At 51.5% G+C, this 13,670-nt stretch overlaps 1 protein-coding gene across 3 annotated transcripts in view; it reads right to left on the bottom strand.

Annotated features, from left to right (window-relative positions):
- Positions 1–488: 488 nt before the first annotated feature.
- BDH1 (3-hydroxybutyrate dehydrogenase 1) overlaps positions 489–13,670 on the bottom strand; it is a 50,403-nt gene continuing 37,221 nt past the window's right edge. For all 3 annotated transcript variants that reach the window (XM_004373704.2, XM_023728731.1, XM_023728732.1), the window contains 3 exons: positions 10,678–10,819; positions 3,263–3,415; positions 489–2,243 (listed from right to left, as the gene is read on the bottom strand). In XM_004373704.2, coding sequence (XP_004373761.1) covers positions 1,774–2,243; positions 3,263–3,415; positions 10,678–10,819 — 765 coding nt within the window. In that variant the 3' untranslated portion in view covers positions 489–1,773. The remainder of the gene's footprint in view (positions 2,244–3,262; positions 3,416–10,677; positions 10,820–13,670) is intronic.

Below are 13,670 nucleotides of genomic sequence, written 5' to 3'. Positions count from 1 at the left end.
CAGAGGGGACAAAGGCCGCAAAGGCAAACTGAATTGGCACTTCATGAGACCCCCTTCTTCTCGGTACTGCCCAAAGCCCCGGGGCTAGTTCCGGTTGCCCAGATTCTTCTACCTTCTCCTGGCGTCAGGCCCCAGGTTTAAGGCAGACGCTAGGAGCAGCAGGAGCAGTTTCTAAGGGGTCTTGTTTCTTGGGGTCCGGGACTGTCTCCACAGGGGGAACCACGAACGCTGTCTGAGAAACCTGCTTGAGCGGAAGCTCCAGAGCTCAGAGTCCCGTCGGCCCGCTCCCGCTGCGGAGGAGGCAGGGCGCCCTCTAGCGGCAGGCCCAGCCCCTCCAGGCAGAGGAACGAGTCAGTGACAGTTCAAGGCCCGCCCTCAGGATACTGCCCTAGACCTGCAGCCACCTGGGCGCAAAGGTGCCTGGCTGTGGTCCAAACACCCAGGCTCTTGCAATCGCAAGGAGGGCTGTTTCAAACCCGAGCCGAAGAAGTGAGGGTGCAGACTCTGCCTATGAGAGACCTGGCTTCGTTAAACATAAGGTCACAGCAGGAAGGTGGCCATCAAGAAACAGATGTGTGTGTGAGCATCACACAGGTAGCCACCCTGGGGGACAAGGTGCCACAGGGCCTGGTTTTAGCACCAAGGCTCCTGCCAAGGATGCCTCATCAATACCTGTTTCCACCCCAGGCCGAACCAAACAGACCCAAACCGGAAACAAACTGCCCTTGTAGCAACGAGCACCTCCACACAAGTCTATCCAAAGTCCTAAAAGAGATCTGAAAAATCCCCAGTGGAAAAGCTCCAGAATGGTCCTGCCCCCTCCATACAGTTAGCCCTGAATCACCTGCTGTCACAGCACCACGGACATGCAAAGAGGGCATACAGCAGGCACTTGGTGTGCGTGCCTCAGTCGAGGACACATTCAGCCAGAGCAGTCTTGGATAAGTACATCCAAAGCAGCCCCGGAACGCACAATGCGAAGTGTCTGCAGGAACACAGAACCTGGACCCAAAAGACCTGGGTTCAAGTCCAGGCGTTCCACATACAAGCAGGAAAAGGGTTATTCACGTATCCTCTTCGGGCCACAAATTCTTCACGTACAGAAGAAACAGGTATTGTTTTACTCAGGAGGCTGTCTTAGGATCAAATGAGATAAATTTTTTGAACCAATGTTATGGCTTAAAAATGTTAAGGCAATTTGGATTCTGTTCTTTAATAAATCTGTTTTTTTAACATAAAGTTGTTTCCCCCATATCTTTGTATAAAATAAACTCCAGAAAGATGGATGCACCACATTTAGAGGCACCTGCCCGCCACTACAGGGAGCCCTGGTGGCACAGTGGTTAAGTGCTCAACTGCTGACTGAAAAGGTCAGCAATTCAAACCCACCAGCCTCCACGGGAGAAAGATGTGGCAGTCTGCTTTCATAAAGATTTACAGCCTTGGAAACCCCCTGGGGAGTTCTGCTCTGTCCTATAGGGTCCCTATGAGTCAGAATGGACTCACTGGCAGTGGGTTTGGTTTTGGTTTGGCCTGCCACTACATACCCGTTTGTGAAGGCTCAAACCACTCCCTATGCAAATAGGTCAGGCTGGGTTACTCCCTCTGGTTAATGCTAAATAAAGCTGGTAATGGGTCTTCCTAGAACACTTCTGTGGATGATCCACAAGCAGGTAATCAAGAGGTGACTACAGGAGCTCCTCCCTCCCCATTCTCCCTCCCCTTTTCTGTCTGCCTCCCTCAGGGCTCTGAGAGAGGCTACCGAGAAACTCTTCAGAGTCCATAGATCTTGTCAGAGACTGCTGCGGGCAAGTGGGTCATGACCTGCATCTGCAGCCACCCGTAGTAGTCCATGGGGTGGTAGCGGGTATAGGGGGTGGCGGCGGTCAGGGCGTGTGTGACGGCTTTGATGACGGGGGTCGTGTCCCTGGAGCCGCTGCTGCAGTAGCTCTCCATCCTGGCGATCTTCTCGTCAAAATACTTCCTGCCGTAGTCCCTGCGCACCACCTCGGGCAGCTCGTCCCACATCTTCTTGGCAATGGCCTGGATGCGCTCAGGGTTGTAGAGGCTGGTGCCCGGGATGAAGTTGCCGGGTTCCACCACGCTCACCTTCACACCCAGCGGCCGCATCTCATAGCGCAGGCAGTCGGAGAAGGCCTCCACCCCGAACTTGGTGATGCAGTACGGGGAGCGGGCCAGGCTGGCCATGCGGCCCAGCACACTGCTGATGTTGACAACGCGGCCTGTGGATGGAGATGGCAAACACCCGCTCAGCTAGCACCGCCCTGTGGGGCAGAGGGCCACAGCCTAGCAGGTTCCTGGAGCCCTGGCTATAACCTGGTCATCCTGGCCTCTGACACCTGCTCTCCTGCCTGCCAGGCTGGGGCCCAGCCAGGGGGCTTTCTTAATTGGTACTTGTTATGAATTGAATGATACTCTCTCAAAAAAAGTATGTATTAGAATCCTGTTGTGGACTGAATTGTGTCCCCCAAACATATGTGTTGTAAACTCTAACCCCTACACTTGTGGGTGTAATCCCCTTTGGGAATAGAGTTTTCTTTGTTATGTTAATAATGCTAAATCCGCGTAGGGTGTGTCTTAAACCAATCACTTTAGAAGAATGAAAGTAGTAGTCTGGGCCTACAGCAAGCAAGCACCTGTGGGGGAAGATACACGCCACAGGGGACTGCCAAGGAACAGAAGCTGAAAAAACACAAGGATAAGTCTTCATCGGGAACGATGCCCTGAAGTCAGGCCTTCTTATCTCCTAAACATGGTTTGGGTGCTTTGTTCTTCCAAATTTCTAATCTTCATTTTTTGTTTTTGAAACTTAATACCCCAATTGGCTCATTTTTTTTAAACCACAGCCCAAAAACCCATAGAATGGATATGCCAAAATTTACTTAACCGCATCCTATCGACAGGATGAACGTGCACACAAAGCTTTGTGCCCAAGGGTAGGTATGACTCCAGATTAGGTTCCAGAAGCGGATTACAGCTGTGATCTTGAAGGCTTTAGTGCGTAGACTGCTCACCTTTTACTTGCTCTACTTTCTGAAAAGCACACATCCCTTTCCCACTGCCTGGCCTCGGAACCTCTGCTCAGCCCCATCCCCAGGCCCAGCGTGACCCCTGGGGGTCAGGAGCTCAGCCTTGCTGGGCTGTGCATGTCGGATAGACTAAGACAGAAACCGCCATCTGAGCCAAGAGGGAAGGGTGGGACAGGTCTAGGAAGCAGGAGGGAGGCCCCTTTCCAACTCACCTTTGGCCCTTCGGATGAGGGGGAGAAAAGACTTTGTTGTCCGCACTGTCCCCCAGAGGTTCACTTCCGCCACCTCCTTGTAGGTCTCCATGCTGGTGAACTCCACCTCCCCAAAGGTGGAGATGCCCGCGTTGTTCACCAGGCCCCACAGCCCTAGATAGGACAGGACAGACCAGTTGCCATGGGGGCTCAGCCTCAGACATCAGCCTGCAACCCATTCCCCTTCCCACTTTTGTCCCCTTTTCCCATGACTTCCCAGCCTCTTGCCCAGAGGGATACTTCCTAGTGCCACCCAAGGATGACAGGAGATAGAGAGGCCCCAAGTGCTGGCTGTGACCCTCCCTATAGTCTAGAATGCTCAGTCTTCATCTCGCTGAGGGGGGCTATTGCTTCTGCCTGAATAGTGACCCAAGCCTGCTGTGTACCCCTGCATTGAGCCCCAACTCACCTCAAACACGTGCCTCCACTGTACCCCATCCAGTCTCCCCTTCCCCCAACCGCCCCTTACCCGGATCTATGCGCCTGTTTGTTCATTCCTGCCTCTGTGCCTTTGCTGACATTCTTCCAGTTGTCAGAGGCCAGGGAACCTCGGGTCTTCCAAGCCAACCCCTTCTGGAGGACCAGGGAGAGGACCCAGGTTCCAAGGTCACACAGCAAGGTGGGGCTCTGCCAAGACTTGTTTTCAGGCCAAGCCCCAGCCCTCTCCACTCTGAGCCCCTCCTAGCAATTGCCCCGCTGTCTGATCTCCCATCTGTGAACCACAGCACTACTTGCTGGGTATCACATGCTAAGTTACAACACGGTAACCTGTTCACCAATATCCCATGTGGATATCTCTGGTCTTGGCAGGTGGAACCACCCCTCATCTTGTGTGGTCCTACAGGGCTGAGTACAGGGTCGGCGTGAACAGCCACTCTCAAAATATACTCAGATTGACTGTTTGCTGCAAGACTAGCCAAGGGACAGCTGGCTTCTGTAGACTCAAGAGAACACTGGTGCTAGAAGCTTCCTTGGAGTTCATTTAGTCTGGTAACTAATTTTACAGATAGGGAAACTGAGGTCCTGAGAGGAAAGGACTGACTTAAGTTTACCCAGTAAGTCAGAGGCAGAGCTGAACTGGAGGAAAGAGGTGAGGAGCACCCTTGGTTTACAGGATCCTCGGTAAGCCTGAGGACAGAACTGACGCTGCCTCTTTGTTGTGGAAACCCTTGGGGGTGTACAGTCTCCCCACAGTCTAGCATTCTCTGAGCAGAACTTCCCCCTCGGTCCTTTGCCCTGCCTATGGGAATCCTCGCCCTGCTTGCTTTTAGAGTTCATCACGGAAATGAGTTTGTGCAAATGACAAAGTAATTGGTCTCTAGCTGCTTTCCTTCCATTACCCAAATTAAAGCTTCATCAACTGACCTCTGCTGCCTTCTCCCTCAATTATGGAGAATTAAGGAAGTTTTTTAGGGAAAGGAAATTGCTAGTTAACAAAGTGCTCATCAAGTGCTCGCTCCCCCGCCCCAGAGCTGCCATTCTGAAGCCTCCCTCTCTCAGGTCTCACCCATGAACTCACAGCGGCCACTAATGACGAGATCAGACTCATCCACTCCAACCTCCCACAGTTTTCCCCCTCGGCCCTGTAACTTCCCTGAGGCCTCAGCCATTCTCTCTTCCCAGGAAATCTCTCTCCACTTTTCCAGGCTATTTCACCCCCCATCTTCTCAACCGTCACCCATCAATCCTCCCCTCTCCTTATGCAACATCAGCTTTTCCCCTGTCCGTGGCTCCTCCTCCTTCTCAACACTGTACACGTTAACAAACACAGGGGCTCTCCAGTCAATTCCAGCCCGTGGTGACCCCATGTGTGTCAGAGTAGAACTGTGCTCCACAGCGTTTCAACGGCTGACTTTTCAGAAGTAGATCACCAGACCTTTCTTCCAAGGACCTCTGGGTGACTGGAACCCCCAACCTTTCAGTTAGCAGCCAAGCGTTGCACAGTTTGCATCACCCAGGAACTCCTCTGTACACATTAAGTGCTCAATAAATGTTTGTTAAATAAACAAATATCTACAAATCTCATGTCTCCACATCCTAATGAACCTTCTTCTAACCATGCTATCCCTCATGCCACTGTCTTCTCTCCTTCCCTCCAAAGCCAGGCTTCTGAAAACAATCTTTTTTTTTTTTTTTAAATTAAAATTTAATTTCTTTCTTCTTTATTTTTTTTATTGTTGTAGTCTAAATGAAGTTTACATTTCAAATTAGTCTCCCATACAAAATTTTATAGATACATTGTTATGTGACCCTAATTGCTCACCCCATTCTGCGAAAGCACGCTCCTCCTTTCCGTCCTTGACTCCCCATGTCCAATAAACCAGCTCCTAACCCTCTCTGCCTTCCCATCTCACCTCTGGACAGAAGGTGCCTGTTTAGTCTCTTGTATCTATTTGAGCTAAGAGGCACACATAAAGTATCACTTTATGTCCCACAGTCCAGTCTAATCCCTGTCTGAAGAGCTGGCCTTGGAAATTGTTTTAGTTCTGGGCTGATAGAGAATCCAGAGGCCATGCTTTCTGGGGTACTTTCAGTCTCAGTCAGACCATTAAGTCTGGTCTTCTTACTAGAATTTGAGTTCTGCATCCCATCTTTCTGCTGGTCCATCAGGGACTCTCTGTTGTGTTCCCTGTTCTGAAAACAATCTTTACTCTCCACTTTCCCATCTCCCTACCATTCTGGGTCCCAGTCCTACTGCTGGTCCAGACCCTGCAGTCAGGGTCTCCAGGGTGCCACATGCTAAGGATCCCCCCCCAAGTCTGATTACTTGACACGCACTTATCCCCTGGCATTAATGATGCCATCCTCCCTCTTCCCTGACTCATTTCTTCTACCTGCTCCCTTAATATATGTGTCCCCTGTCCTACGCTTGCTTCTTCCAAATTACACACAACTCTTAGGCAACCTCATCTACTTTATGTTTGTGGAATCTTCCAGCTGCTTTGTGTTTGAATTCATACAGGACAGAATCACATGACCTAAAATGCATATCCTCTTTTTTGCATCCAAAAATCAAAACAACTACATCTGACACTGATATCCAAAAAAGTTTAATTGAACGTAGCCTGTGCAAGACAGACACTACTCCTGGGTGATAGCTTTGCTGACGTGATAAGTACTAACAGGCTGTGGACCCAGCTGCTCTCTGGAGCGCTCAGTCAACGTTCTGCACAAACTCACAACCACACGACTCCTGGCCTGAGTGACAGCTGCTTACCTGCAACAACCCCAAACAGCACCTCCACATCAGGGGTTCCCATGTACCCCACAGGCTCTCTCCTGACCCCAGTCTCCTCCTCCTGATAGTCACTCCCACCCGAGTGTCCCACAGGTCCCCAGCTCACCCAAACAACATCCAACACATCCATTTCCCAAGCTGCCCAAACCAGCTCCTCCTCTTTGCTAACAGCTTCACTGTCATCTTTGACTCCTGGCTCCTTCACTTCTGCCCCATCTAATGAGTCACCAAGTACTTTAATATCACTGAGAAAAATCACCATGACAGCTGCCAGCCCTGAACTAAACACTTTGCACCCATTAACTCACTTGCTCCTCACAACCCACCTATAATTGGACAACTGAAATTGTCCCTTATCTGGATGAAGCACCTTGCTCAGTGTCATCCACGTAACAAGTGGAGGGACAGGATGTGGACCACGCCTGTCTGAGAACACAGGCCTCACGCTTAACCCTGTGCCGCTGCTGTTGGTTCCTTTGCTGTGTCATTAGAGTTGGTGTCTTCCTTCCTGTTTCCACCTGCTTTCATTTGGGTCTTGTGATCTCTCTCCTATATTATTGGCGAAGCCTCCTCCTGGGTCTCCCTGGCTCCGTCTCTCTCCTCAGCCCCCTCAGCCGACTCATCTTTCCACAGCCCGGCTGCTCTCATCAGTCCCTCCCTGCTCCCCACGGGTCTGTCCACAGGGCGGCACGGGAGCCCTCTTATCCAGGCTTCTCTCTGTCCCCTCATGCATTCTGCCCTAAGTCTGAATAGCCTGCCACTAACCCTGCCCCCGACATCGCAGCCCCTTCCAGCCTCTGCTCAGCTCCTCACTCCCAGCCAGAGAACAATGTCTGCTGAAATTCTACCCGTGCTGCTGCAGTAGCTGGACCTGGGTGTGAGCAATGGATGGCTCCCGGAGCACTTTTCCCATTTCACAGATGGGCAAGCTGAGGCCCACAGAGATGAAGGTACAAACCCAACATCACATTTCCAGTAAGAGGTGAAGCCCAAAGTAATTCCAGTCTCTGCACTCCCAGGCAGAGGATGTCCATATGTAAGGTCTTCCCTCCCCATGGCATAATGTCCCATCAATGCTGTAACTGCCCCTCAGAAGTCCTGCCCAGAAGCCACTGGTGCACACTTGGCTCTTGTCCAACTGTAAACTCCTCCTGACAGATCATGTCCCTCCTGGTGCTCAGCATACTACCAAGTATACAGCAGGTACTCAGTAAACATTTATTAACTGACTGGTAAAGGATGGTGCCAGGATCAGACCATGCCCACAGCCTGCCCACTGGCCTAGTCACTCGGCTTCTCCCTGGGGCAGAAGGGGGAGGGCTGGTCACAGGCTCCAGATGTCCAGTCCCTCACAGTCCTGATGGGGAGGAAAGGGGCTGGTGGCAGATGGCTCACCCACTTGAATCAATCCCTTCATCTCACCCCCTCTGGCTGGCTCCCTCTTTAGGAACCAGTGTGAAGGATATTAAACTCGCCATCAAAATGTGACACCCAGAGCTCAGAGAAGGGGAAGGGGACAACTCTTCTGGAAGTTTCTTGCTTGGATGTGAGTCAGCAGTGGCCAGCGCTTAGGGACTGGCAAGATAGTCTGAAGTTCTGGGAGGGCGCCACCTGGGGTTCAAAGTCAGAATTGTCTGAGAAGAGGGAGGAATTTCTGCTTTCCTGGGAAAGAATGCCCTTGAAGTGTGAGTGTGTGTGTGTGTTTGTGTGTGTGAGAGAGAGAGAGAGAGAGAGAGAGATACACAACCACATATCTGACAAATTTTCTTTCTTCAGACCTAAAAATCTGCTTCAAATCTTTTTCCAAGAAACGCAGTATTGGTTAAGTAAGGTCATGGTGAGTGGTTTATCAAACCTTCCCCTGAATGAGTCATTGTGGAAAAAAGTCATTGCGGAAACGTTTGTGCCTCAGGGGTGGTGCTGGGGTTTGAGCCCCAATCCAAGGGTATGGCGGTGAGTGCTTCCCCACTGTGGGGCTCAGGGTCCACCCTGCCTTGCCTGGTTAGGCTAACTGGCTGGTCCAGTACAGGAGACAGAGCTGGTTCCACCCCCATGGCACGGGGCTAGGCCCACAGCCCTGAGCAGCCCCATTCTCTCCTCAGGGCCACAATGACGATGCCTTTCCATAAGCATTTTAAATCACCACAAAACCCACAGGCTGTAATGAAGTGGCTTATATGGTGCTGACTGCAGCTGTTTTCCTGCCTAATAGTTTATGAAGGCAATATCCCAGCCCGAGGATGGTGGGCAGCGGGAAAATTCACCAGTGGGGAGGGGGCAAAGCAGGCTGTGCGTTCGGAGCTGGTAATCATCCTAGTGGGACACATCCTGCCTTTTCTTAATGGGATGGGAGCCCTGGCTCCACCTATTATTAAAGAGATGTTCGGTGAGTTCAGGAACTCACAGGCCTCTCCTCAGGGCAGAGGGCTGGCAGTGGGCTGACAAGGTCACACATCAGTGACGGGCTGACAGACTGACAGTCTGACAATGGCCCCTGTCTGACGCCACACAGCACAGAGGTTTCTGAAGGGGCTGCCTGAGATCACCAGCATTTCCGCCTGACTCACAAACGCTCAGCAGAGTACCCAGCACAGGCTCTGGTCACCCACCCACTTCCCTCAGCGCCTAGTCAGTGCTCAGGAGAGCTGCCCCCACCCCATTCTGCAGGAAAGCAGCTCACTGAAATGAGGCTCACCTAAGCACACTGCCCTTTCTGCCTGGGCTGCCAGGAAGCTCAAGGGCAAATTTCACAGTGAGAGAGTGGACCAGACTCGCTTCTCCAGGGTGCTGCCTGACTCCAGGGGGCCACCATTACTGTTGTATTCTAGGTGAATGGCGCCCCCTGGAGTTGTATAACAGCCCCTGCCACCAAGGTCCTCCACGTGGCTGAACTGGGAGGACACCTGAGTTATGGGTACTTACAGCAGCATTTGCCTCTGTTAGCTAGTGGCCCCCAAACTTTCTGTTCCTTTAGCTTCTAGGGCACTATTCTCCACCCTCTCTGACAGTTCTTCCTTGGTCTCCCCCACTCCTCTGGCCCCCAAATGCTCACGTTTCACAGGTCCCTCCTTGCATTTCCCCCACCCATTGCATCTCCCCCCATGGGCACCTGATCTCCAGCAGGGATCCTCCCCTAGGTGTCCAGTGGGCACTTCAGCATCTCGTCAGCGAGCCCTTCCACCGAGGGGCACAGCTGTCCACGACAGGAATCTCTCACTTCTTTCTCTCACCCCCACATTCATCAATCACCAAGTCCAGCCCGTTCTGCCTTCTCAGTATTCCTCGAATCTGATCCTTCCTCCTTCCCAACGCCCACTACCCTACTTCCAGATCTCTCACACGTGTCCCCCTTTAAATCTACCCTCACATAGCCACCACAGTCCCCCACATGAGATTTCACAAGTCTACCAGGTTATTCCCCTTGTTGACAGCCTTCAGTGACTGCTGTCCTCGGCGGTGCTCCCTGTCTGCCACCCAAGGCCCTGGAACCTAGCCCCTCTGACCCTCTCCAACCCCATTTGCTGCCTCCACCTCCACCAGACTTGACCCCCGACAATACCAAACTGCCTCTCGTCCCCCAACACGCCCTGCGCCATTTCCCACCTCAGAGCTCTGTTTGAACTCCCCCCTTCCACCAGAATGGTCAACTAGCTCTCTGCCATGATCCACCCTAACTGACCTGTTCCCCTACCCCACCCCCAAGACTGGGCTAAGTTCTCTTTCCTGGGCTTCTTTCTCTGCCTCTCTCAGAACACTGGTCTATGATATTGAAATCACCCAGGTCAGTGCCCCCACTGAACTGTGAGGTCTGAGGGACAGGGACTGTGTCCCCAACACCCAGCCCAGCACCTGGCCCACAGCGGGCATTCAACAGCCATTGGCTGAGCTGACCTGAACCAGCCCACAACCCTTCATCACTCCTCTGGATCCTGAAATCACCTTCTGGCTTTATTTTACATTGCCCTATTGCACAGGCGGGTTGAATTCAATCTGCTTCCTCCTACTGTGCAGGAGGAATACTATAAACAATAAAGAAACGAGTCTTTTGGCAGGGTTCCAGCAAAAGGAGGGTGGTGTTGAGGAAGGGTCCCCTTGGAATGACCCCACACAATACCTCTGCTGCCCCAAGTACCCCTACCTTTCTCCGGGTCCTTTAAGCTTGAGCGGATGACCTCCACTGCTTCCTCTACCTCCTCGCTTTTGCAGACATTGAGCTGGATGGTTCTCAATCGGTCGCTCCTCAAGTTGTCCAGCTTCTGGACCCCACTGTCCCCTTTGTGCTGGGGAGGAGAAAGGAGCTGCTTCAATCAACCTTTTTCCCATCCTGAGGCCGACTTGGGGATGAGGACCAAGGCAGGGACACTGGTCCCTAGTCCCCGCCAAACTCTCGGGCTTACTGACAACTGCAGTTGGTGTTCTCTGGAGGCCCAACCAGACCTGCCCCACCCCTGGGCCCTGGTGACACAGCAAGCACCAAGCTAAGTACCACAGACAACCACGAACAGGATGGCAACTGCCCATCCGGATCACCATCTGGCAGGATAATTTCTCTAAGCAGGGGTTGCAAACTTAATGCCTACTGTGGCCAGGCATGTGGGTACAAGAAGCAGGGAGGGTGGGGACCCTGGGGAGCTAGAGCACATGCCTCGCCACCTGTTACCCAGGTGGGTGTGTATGCCCAGGTTGCTGGATGCTTTGATTTTTAAGCTAATCATGGGATTTCTGTGTGAAATCTCCTGAGTTTTTAAAGTGTTGGCAACTTCTTCACATTTAATAAAAAAACCTGTGTGGGCCAAAACATATCTGCAGGCCATCTGACCAGCAGCCTGTTCATTTGCCCCCTCTTTTCCAAACCAAGGACCCATCAACCTCCAAGCTGGTAAGGGGCCGGGCTCTAATTCTACTTCTGTCACTAGCTAGGCTCTGTGCACTCAGGGGGGTCCTTTAGCGTCTCTGCCCAGCTTTTTCAGCTGTAAAATAAGGACATCACCACCTATTCTACCTGCTCAGGTCAATGTAATGAGGAAATAGTTGAAAAAACAACAACAGCAATTGTTAAACTAGAAAGCACTACACAAATTCAGGTAAGCCAAACCAGTTGCCACGGAGTCAATTCCAACTCATGGTAACCCCATGTGTGTCAGAGTAGAAATGTACCCCACAGAGTTTTCAATGGCTTTGATCTTTCAGAAGTAGACTGCCAGACCTTTCTTCCAAGGTGCTTCTGGGTGGATTTGAACTGCCAACCTTTAGGTTAGTAGCCGAGCACTTAACTGTTTGTGTCACCCAAGAACTTGGGTATTAGACATCAGAAAAGTGTCACTCATTCAGCAAGCATTTCTTGGGCCTCCATCATGGGCCAGGCACTGTGCTAGGAGCTGGAGATACAGACACTCTGTCCTTGTTCTTAGAGTCCTGTTCTAAGGAAAGACACAGATGAGGAAGCCAACAATACAGTGAGTGTTTGCTGTATGAAACTTGTGAGGTAGGCGGGAGGCAGCACAGAAGGTGGAGAAGGGCAGGGAAGGCTTTCTGGAGGCAGTGACAGCTGAGGACATGGGTACAGGGGCGGTTTATCCAATAGGCAAGGTAAGTATGGTGCTTACCTTGCTTACTGGATCATCCGTTGTAAACAATTTCACATGGGCTTCACATCAAAGATGTGAAATTGTTCACTACAGATTAGTAAGCAAGTATAAGTGAGCCTGTGCTTACCTTGCTTACTGGGTCACCCGCCCCTGTCAGGGACTGCAAATTTGAAAAGAGGCTTTGATTCTGTAGGGAGGTGCTGTGGAGTTGGGTGAGAGACAGATGCCAACCATACCTAGAAGCAGAATCTTTGATGTGATGAAAAATGTGTGCTTACCTTGCCTATTAGATAATCCGCCTTTGCATGGGTAGCACTGGTGAGTTAGCAAGGGCCAGTGGGGCTGGGGCACTGCAATAAGAGCTAAGAAGGAGCAGCAGTAAGTCAACTGTCGTAGCCAGAGCAGAGGCAGAAGGAAGCAGTGGGACATGAGGCTGGAGAGGTGGGCAGGAGTTAGCTGCTGGAGGACTGAAGTGAAAACAGACATCATTTATTGAGTGTTTACTCTGCTGCTCATTGTGCTAAGCACTTGACATTAATCTTCACATCATGAGGCAGGTTGTATCATCATAGTTTATCTACGTTTTTTTTACACATTTTTTTTTACAATAGGGATGAGTTACAATCGATGTGGAAATTAAACATTGTCAGTCATAATTTAACTGGCAGTGTTTTTTCTTAGTAGTGCATGGAATAGTGATGCATCCTTCAAGAGGACTGGAGTAGCTGTCAGAGGATGAAGTGATAGAAATGCCTACTCTCCAGCCCAGGGCTTGCCTGGGGCATATACAGTTGGTACTGAAGCAAAGATCCAAGCAAAGGGCAAGAGTAGGAAGCACAGAGGGTAGTCAGCACAGGTCAGGGGTAGAAAGTTATCTATAAGTTAGGCTCAGCCTAGTAAATGGTTTGAAGCAGGAGGACCCTAGCCCCAGCCTGGAGGACTCCAGCGGCACTCAATTTCAGAGGTACGTAGGAGAGAATGGTAAAGGGACTGTGTCACATGCGGCCCAAGGGGCTGATGATAATTGCTCTGGAAAGACAACTCGGGGAGAACATGATTATGAGGGAGTTAATTTGCTCTATGTGGCTCCAGAGAACAGAACCAGGACCAAGAACTCAAGTTCAACTCAAGTTGAGGAGACTTTCACAGTCTCGACACAGCACAGACTGCCCATGAAGTGTTCAGATGATGATAGGGTGACTAATGGTGGTGGCAGTGGTGGTGGTGAAGGTGGTGGTGGTGGTGGTGGTAGTGGTGGTGGTGGTGGTGGTGGTAGTGAAGGTGGTGGTGGTGATGAAAGTGGTGGTGGTGGTGGTGGTGAAGCTGGTGGTAGTGGTGGAAGTGGTCCTGGTGGTGGTGAAGGTGATGGTGGTGAAGGTGGTGGTTGTAGTGATGGTGATGAAAGTGGTGGTGGTGGTGAAGGTGATGGCGGTGGTGGTGAAGTTGGTGATGGTGAAGGTGGTGGTGGAGGTGGTGCTGGTGGTGGTGAAGGTGATGGTAGTGGTGGAGGTGGTGGTGGTGGTGGTAGTGGTGGAGGTGGAGG

Source organism: Trichechus manatus, unplaced genomic scaffold (assembly GCF_000243295.1).
Source record: "Trichechus manatus latirostris isolate Lorelei unplaced genomic scaffold, TriManLat1.0 scaffold00026, whole genome shotgun sequence".
NCBI classification, from domain to species: Eukaryota; Metazoa; Chordata; class Mammalia; order Sirenia; family Trichechidae; genus Trichechus; species Trichechus manatus.
This window is presented reverse-complemented; position numbering and strand designations above follow the sequence as displayed.